This window comes from Triticum urartu, chromosome 5A, assembly GCF_056163025.1.
Source record: "Triticum urartu cultivar PI428250 chromosome 5A, HENAU_Tu73, whole genome shotgun sequence".
Classification (NCBI taxonomy): domain Eukaryota; kingdom Viridiplantae; phylum Streptophyta; class Magnoliopsida; order Poales; family Poaceae; genus Triticum; species Triticum urartu.
The window spans coordinates 659,995,343-660,003,790 of NC_141877.1; the positions used below are offsets into that span (position 1 = coordinate 659,995,343).

Genomic DNA, 8,448 nt, shown 5'->3' on the forward strand with positions numbered 1-8,448 from the left:
TAACGGACATGACCGTATTTGTTGGTGCAGCCAAACTGAGTGCACCACTCCGCTAGGGACATGTCGAAGCTTTAGTCCACCGGACGGAAAGTATCCGTGTGCGTGCGTGCATGCGTGTGCGTGTGTGAGTGCGTGCGTGTGTGTGTGTGTGTGGTGTGTGTGTGTGTGTGCGTGTGTGCGTGTGCGTGTGCGTGTGCGTGTGTGTGTGTGTGAAGATGTTCTCAAAAACTCAAGCATCAATCGGTGGTACATTTTTGTGTCTTGAAAGACAAAGTGATGCAAACCAACATTAACATATAACAAATTGAAATCATTACAACATCAACAATTAAGTGCTCAACAGGTAAAACGGTTCAAAACGAGTACGAACCTTAGCATGGAAATAATTTTCAGTCCAATAGAAGGATGTAAGAGCACGGATTCGCGAGAAATAACTTGAAGATTGGGGGAGAAGCATATTGTAGGTCCTTATTTTTGCGGGAACATATCGTAGATCCTTCACGTGAGAGGATTCAACTGAAAACGAGTATAGAGAGAGAGAGAGAGAGAGAGAGAGAGAGAGACTTTAAAATTTCTTTGAGTTTTGGAGGAGAAGGAAAGATAAGATTGAAATTTGTGATTAGTGTTACCTCCTCTGGGTTGACTTATGGACGAAAACCAGACGGTATGAGACGAGCGCTCGAACCGGACACCGTCTTCTTCTTTGGAAGTGATTTTATTTCTCTGCGGTCATTTTTGGTTTTTCCTAGGTGTTCTGAGGGAAAGAAAATCTGTTTTTTCTCGCGTGAAGCACACAGTATGAAAAGCACTGTTGTGCTTCCCAGTAAAGCACAAACATGCTTTCCGAAAAAGTAAAAAACACAGTTGTGCTTTCTGAAAAGTCAAAAGCACAGTTGTACTTCACGTTGAAGCACGACTGTGTTTCCTGAAAAGTAAAAAGGCACCATGTTTTTGTTCTTTGTTTCCTGTTTCTTCTGCTTCTGGTTTTTTTCGGAAAAAGTAGTTCGTCCAAACCTATTAACGTTGGATCTAATTTCGAAGATCTCAACATGGGAAACACAATATCGAAAACTGTTCATGATTTGGACGCATAATTGAGATAAAATCTTCACCACCAAAGGGAGTGAGAGTGACATGTGCAAGAGGTACATCTTAATTAATGATTTCAGAGCTTTAGGCAAGAACTTCAAGAGATGGGGTTCACCGTTTCAAACTGTGCAGTAGACCAGAGGAACGGAGCAGAGGAGAACATGCGCCTGTTACTCGGGAGATCAAGCAAATGAAAGAGACGGCTGGACATATCACATTCCGCTATGAACGGAGAGAAGTATGGTCAATATTAAGATCGAGTGAGGTGTCATCAATATTCTAAAAAAATGTCACGAGTGAGGTGTTCTCAAAAGCAAAAACAATGACACGGAGGAACATCAAAGATGTCAAGGAGAAGCTTAGTCTGGAGAAGATGACTTTAACGAATTTTATGTGATTTTCCACTTTGTCACGAGTGAGGTGTTCTCAAAAGCAAAAACAATGACACGGAGGAACATCAAAGATGTCAAGGAGAAGCTTAGTCTGGAGAAGATGACTTTAACGAATTTTATGTGATTTTCCACTTCATAGATAATCTCAGTTGTCCATGATATATTGTCACGGAGACCTAAGGCAAAAGGATTAACAACATCTAATCCATCTGTGATCATCTCCATCCTGCAGTCTGATTTGTCCCTTTAACTTACAAGTTACAATCCCCAAAACAGTTCCACGACATCAAACAACACAAACTGGACAAAGGTTCACAAAAGCAGAGTTGGCCAAATCCTGCACTCTGATTTGTTATTCGTTCAGCTCATCCAAGTCACCGATCATACCAAGGGCGATGTCTCCTCTACTCCGTCTCCCCGCCGCTTCTCCTCGCCACGCTGCGCCTTCGCCTGCTGGCGCTCGGCCATGCCTTTCTTCTCCTTGTCCTCCGGCAGGAGCCTCAGCACGATCCCCATGGTGATCAGCAGGAGCCCCGTGACGTGCTGCTCCGTCATGGGCTTTGTGAATATCAGGTACGACAGGAGCAGGGTCACCGCCTTCCTCGCCGTCGTTACCATGGCCGTCGTCGCGGCCCCGAAGAGCGCGATGAGGGACAGCACAGACACCTGCCCGACGAACGTCGCCATCGCCTCGAAAACCAACACGGCGTACACGTACAAGTGCTGCAAGTGGGCATAAACGTCTGTCAGATTAATCTTTTTCAGCAATCGTTTTGGGGAGAAGTACTAACAGCAAATTAACCAGGAGCACCTTTAAATTTCAAGTGGATCAGATACTTTTCCGGACAATGTGGTTAGAATCAAATCAGAAGAATGAAGAATGTAGTGCTGAGATGTCTTGTTGTCTACAAAATGAACTATACTTGCAAAGATGGATTCCTTAAGGCTAGTGTTGTTCACAAAAGAGTAGTTGATTCTTTCCTCTTTCCCTACCATCTGGTTTGTACACATTCTGAACTAAAGTATCTGATGATTAAAATACCTGACAAAACAACATGGAGGAGAGATTTTGATCATATACCTGAGAACACGCACTCCACGCCGTCGTAAGCTCCCCTGTTAACACCATTGGCACAGCGAGGAAAGGCAGGCCAACAACAGTTGAGCAGAACAGCATCTCCATCTAACCAGAGAGCAAGTATTCAGTGTCAGTGTTCTCCCAATTCAATAACTGACAGAAACATGTAGAAGACATCAAAATGTACATAGAGTACCTGTGTGGTGTCTGGGTTCATCTTGAAGATGGCTTCCTGCAGGTTACCAAGGAAGGCATCCATGATGAGTGCACTGGACACCATGGCCACACCGATCATGCTGAAATTAGGCGACGTTTGCGCATCCGCGAGCGTGAAAAGTATGAGGCCGATGACGAGCATCACCGCTGACACGTACTCATGGAACGGGTACTTGCGTCTTAATCCTGGGATAAATGCTCCCATTATCATCACCGGCAACACCTGAATGGCAGAGCGAAAGGTCAAAAACAGAAATAAGATCTGCACCGCTGATTGAAACTGGAAATTCTTTATTTTCAGATTAAGTACTAACTGAAGTTCTCTGGTCTCAACTTCATTTCGACTTTTCTCAGAAAATTACCAGTAGTCAACTTCCTACCAATTGGAAGTTTCAAAACATGGGAAGCAGTAAACATTCACATGGGTTTCTCCTCTGCTTCCTAGGGACAGGGAACTGAGGAAGTGCTACAAGCAACAGTCTATTCCTTCAGCTGCACATTCCCTTCGCAGAAGTAGTACCACTAGTACATTATTTACATTATTATCAAAGAATGATCATTTGAAAAGCAATTTCTCGCTGGCAAAATACTAGACATTTCATCACAGACAAAACTAAACTTTTAAAAGCAGCCTTGTCGTGCATACCAAATTAAGAGGGAATCATTCAGAATGCGCATATCGACAACATTGTTCTGCCTGCCCTACATACTCCGATTTTAGCAAGAAGAGTATGTGTACTATCCCGGACTCAAAAGTAGAAACACGCTCGAATTAGAGTACTGCACATCATTGAACAGGAATAGCTTGGCAGCTCAGCAGACATCATTTCTGATGTCGGATTCTCAAATTGGAGCATTTCCCAGAAGAGAAAGGTTCAAGTTTCCTCACACAAGAGCACAACAACACATCTCATGCCGCAACAATAAATAAAATGAAATAATGACAATAAATTAAGTTACTGCACTGTCTGACAGAAATAGAAAAAGCAGAAATAACTTTGGCGAACCTCACCTTGGTGGACTTGAACATGATCTGGGCGGGGTAGTTGAGGAAGGCGAGGGAGCCCTTGGTGAGGCCGTTGGATCCCATGAGCACGGCAGAGAGGCGCACGTAGGTCCGCCACGGGTTCACCATGTGCTTCACCGTGAACCCCTGCAGCCGGATCAGCCCCAGGTACACGAAGCCCTGCACGAACGTGAAGTACCACCCATAGCTGCACCACCACCACCACAAACACCATTAGTACACTGAGAGAGAGTACGTCTCGCGACCGATCAATCACCAATCGTTAGGTGGGTACCTGAACTGGAGCCGGTTGTAGACGTATTCCTGCAGCAGCACGAGGACGGACGTAGAATTCAGTTTACCACGACAAAGTTTCGAAAACGATAGGAGATCGATGGTCGATTTTGTGCAGGAATTGTAAGAGGCAAAAGGAAAAGAAAAATCAGGGGAACGTGTGCAGAAGCTTCGTGTTCGGGGTACCATGTTGACCGGGCAACTCTACGAGTCAGTCAGTCAGTCAGCCTAGGACGAAGAAAAATAATATGTGGAGTGGAAAAGAAACAGTATCTATCTATCGATCGATCCTAGTGCAATTAATTCCGGATTTCAGAAGGAAAAAATCAATGCACTCCGAAACGTAAAATCTTGCGAGATTTTCCCTTCGATAAGAAGGAAATGTTGCGAGATCTCCATACTACAATTAACAAACGATGATTCGAAGAAGGAACACGGACGGGGTAGAGTGTATAATCGGAAGGAGGAGGAGGAGGGGAGGAGATGGAAGAGAAGTAGGTACCTCGCAGATGCCATTGACGAGGTAGCCGAAGAAGAAGCCGGAGGAGCAGATGAGGAACTGCTGCCACACGGGCCTGTCCGTGAGCGAGACGCCGAACAGCCTCCGCCCCTGCTGCTCCTCCCCGTTCCCGCCGGTGGTCATGGCCGCCTTTCTCCCTGCCTCTCCCTCTCAACGCAGACACAACACTTATCTCTCGCTAGAGCTAGATCGTCCGCGGAGGGAGGGAGAAATCGATATCCCGTCCAATTAATGGCCGCCGAGGGGAGGGGAGAGAGATGTATCGACGGCCAAAGGAAAGAGGGGAAGGGAAGAGAACGAAACGGAACGCCTGCTGGTTTAATTGCTAGCTACGGGTCGTCGCCACTCGCCACCGGCTTTAAAACGCTGCCTTGTATTGGCGACTCGCGTGTGGACTAAGAGGAGTGCCTCCCCCGGGAGAGTTTCCTCACTTGTCACTCCCGCCACCGTCCTGTCTTCGTCGCCGCGGGCGGGCGCGCGAGCGAGAGATGCGGGCGAGGCGACGGCCGCGCTGCCGTTTCGGCGGTGCCGTTTGCAGACCCGGCGGACGAGGGGCGGGGAGAAGAAATCAATCGATCGAGGAAAAACGTGGGCGCGGATGGCGGCACGAATCTACTCTTCTAGTGCGTGCCTCGGGTTGCGGAGGGGCCGGCGACCTGGCTCGCCGGGCGGAGGGGGGACACGTGGCTGGCGTGCATGCATGCATGGCTTGACAGGTGGATCCGTGGGGCTAGTGGGACCGGCCTGTCATGCAGACAGATGGTGCAGGAGGAGGAGACGACGACGACGACGGCGCTGTTTGACTGGCGGCATGCATCGAGAACGAATTAATGCTCGTCCTATTCTACCTGTTTTTTTAGACGAAATCAGGCAGTATTTTAATGAAAACCATGAGCCATTTTATAGTAGTACTACTTATTTTTTTTGGACGAAATCAGGCAGTATTTTAATGGAAACCCTGAGCCATTTTATAGTACTTATTTTTTTAGACGAAATGAGGCAGTATTTTAATGAAAACCATGAGCCATTTTATACTTCTTATTTTTTTTAGACGAAAGCAGGCAGTATTTTAATGAAAACCGGAGTACGAGCTGTTGTGCAAAGACAGGTCGATGCTCTCTCCTGGAGAGGTCTCCTTCGTCTTTGGCAGAATCGAGAGAGGGTCAATGGCTGTGTTTACCCAGATGAAGAAGATCCAGGTAGTACTACTCCGTTCGATGCAGATATAAATGTAAACCAGCGAGGCGAGGAGGAGTCTTTTGCGTCGGCTGATCGGAATGCGTTCACTAGTTGAGCTTCCTTTGGAGTGCCTCCGTTGCGTTCCACTGCATCGGCTAGTGTCACACACTCGTATTACCACTAGTAGTAGTTTAGCCTTTTCTGAAAAAAGCTTTACAAAGACCACTCGTGGCAAAAAAAAAAACCGAGTGTTGATTTTTTTTTTGCCACAACTTTCACGAACGTCATTCCGTGATGAAACTTGGTAAGCACTTCGAACATTTGTCATTCTTTTCCACCAATTTTTTTTTTATTTTTTTAGATTTTACTGTTCATGGTGGTATGATAAGAGCTAAAACTTGGATGGGCACTTACCAACACTTTTGTCATGAATGCAAGTGATATTGACATACATGTGATGTTTTTCCGAACATTTTGATATCTTATTTGCATTTTTCCGATTTAGTATGCATTAATTATGAACTTTTCAAAGTGACAGTCAAACGGTCAAAGGGCAAAAGCACAAGACGCCAAAGTGGGTTGGGCAAGACCAAGTGTTTTCAGAAACTAGGGGCAATCCTAACGAGGGGAACACAACTAAGGGTATAAAACCAATTATCCCTTTTTTATGAATTCAAAAATTGTTCATCCAATTCAAAAAATGTTCACGCATTACAAATGTTTTGGAATTCAAAATTAGTTCAAAAGATGTCCATGGCATAAAAATGTTCATGCACAAAAATAACGAATCGGTGTAGTAATAGCTTGTTTTGAAAAGAATGGCCAGCCATCTCCATGGAAAAAACTTGATTTGTTGATAGCAGGAAGCACAATGATATTGGAAAAATCTAAAGTATGTTCAAGCTGAATAGATATACTGATCTTCAGATTTCAGCAACCATAAAGCAAAATCTACGGTACGGTCAAGCTCAATAGCAAGAAAGCACTGTACACATTATCCTATAGTACTAGTGCATGTGCAATGCAAAATTGTTATGCCAAACCACAAGAACAACACAGAAAACATCATCCAAATATCGGGTGGTATGATAGCAATAACACATCGAACACGTAATAACCAAGACCAGCGATAGTAGCGGAAAACAATTTAAACAAAAAAAGGAACATGTAATGCTGATGCTTGGTCTTCACTAAGAAGATCTAACAGTGAGTCTTCTTCCTCTTCTTTCTAGGAACATCCAAGTCAATCTTGTTCAGGCCGAACTTTGTCATATTGTGAGCAACTAGCTGACGAAAGAGCAAGATGGATTCCCTCTCCACCACCATTCCTTTCCACCTCTCTCTTCTCCACCGCACCAACCATGGCGACCTCTAGCTCCTCCACCCATGGAGGGCTTGCTACATTGGGATTTTGCACCGGGCATTGCCCTTGCGGATCAGGTGAGACGAAGATTTGGATCCAAAGTACATTTCTCACCCTCTCGAGACGCCAAGGAGTTCTTTTTGGTGGTCTCTTTCTCCTCGGCCTCCTTCCCCCTCTCGGTGGATTCTGTTGGCATCGCTCTGCAGTGTTGTATTGGTGGTCTTTGCTCGGGTTTCAATGTGGTCCAAATCAACTCTCGTTCCTTTCGGTTTTCCGTGGCAAACAACAAAGTGGGGCATTTCATCTATAAGCTTAAAGACCACATTTGACCAGATTTTGTTTGCCATTTTCACCTATTTAACGGGAGATTTGCTAAAGCTCCAATACTTGCCACTAGTAGGCATGCGGACATGGAATTGACTGATATTGCTGCTCGCAACCCATTGGCTATCAAATCTCATTTGAGGTTCTTACATCCCAGCAACTATGTCATTCCTGGCTCGCTCATGGGTTGCAATATGAGTAGCTTGAAACCTATTTGCTCTATGGTTTTCTCGGATAACAATGCTCATGAGGCTTCTTCTTCAACCTTGCCAACGGAGTTGATCATACACGATTCCACAAAGGATATTCAAATTAAGTTTGGATCATTTTCTTCGTTGGCAAAAGATTCAACCAGTCCTGACCCCCCTAATTCCTCCCCCGATAGAATTGATCGTATTGCTTTGATGGAGCTTTTTTTGTCAAAGGAGGAATTAGAGGAGAAACAATTACCCAATCACATTAATTTTGGGGGATTTAAATGTCTGTTAAATGTGCCTTATCCGCCCCTACCACGGACTTATTTGAATTCGGCCTTTCGATATGCTCCCCCTCACTCATCTTGGCCGCCTATGCTCACTGCACGTCACAAAGCGGACTTGGCTCAAGCCCACTATTCTCTGGAAGAGATTATTTCATTATCAGCCCACTGGGCTTCTTTATGCCCACGATGCTTACAATGGGGACACAACAAATCTACGTGTCAAGCCCGCCTAATTTGTCTTAACTGTTCGGGGCCAGACCATAAGGCAACAAACTGTACACGTTTTGGTAACCACCATCCCATTCCTAAAGATATTCGGCCGAATCACAGTCAAATCAAATTGCCCGGATCTTTTGCTCCTTCCGTCCATGACCATAGACAGAGGAAGACCACGGTCACCGTCCGATGCTCCGTTTGTGCCTTCTATGTGCAGGTGGCCAAATCTTGTCACAAGAGACGATATGCACAAAAATGGAAATGGATTCCCAAAACATCTCGTCTTTCCT

The 8,448-nt window shown here is 45.3% G+C and overlaps 1 protein-coding gene across 1 annotated transcript; it reads right to left on the reverse strand.

Moving 5' to 3' along the window:
- Nucleotides 1-1,555: 1,555 nt before the first annotated feature.
- Nucleotides 1,556-5,174, reverse strand: LOC125511461 (UDP-galactose/UDP-glucose transporter 2-like). The gene is made up of 6 exons (XM_048676846.2): nucleotides 4,578-5,174; nucleotides 4,077-4,105; nucleotides 3,788-3,989; nucleotides 2,756-2,998; nucleotides 2,563-2,664; nucleotides 1,556-2,204 (listed from the first exon to the last, which is right to left on the reverse strand). Exons 1-6 carry the CDS (start codon nucleotides 4,716-4,718, stop codon nucleotides 1,863-1,865), a joined length of 1,059 nt encoding a protein of 352 aa, XP_048532803.1. The 5' UTR covers nucleotides 4,719-5,174; the 3' UTR covers nucleotides 1,556-1,862.
- Between the last annotated feature and the right edge of the window lie 3,274 nt (nucleotides 5,175-8,448).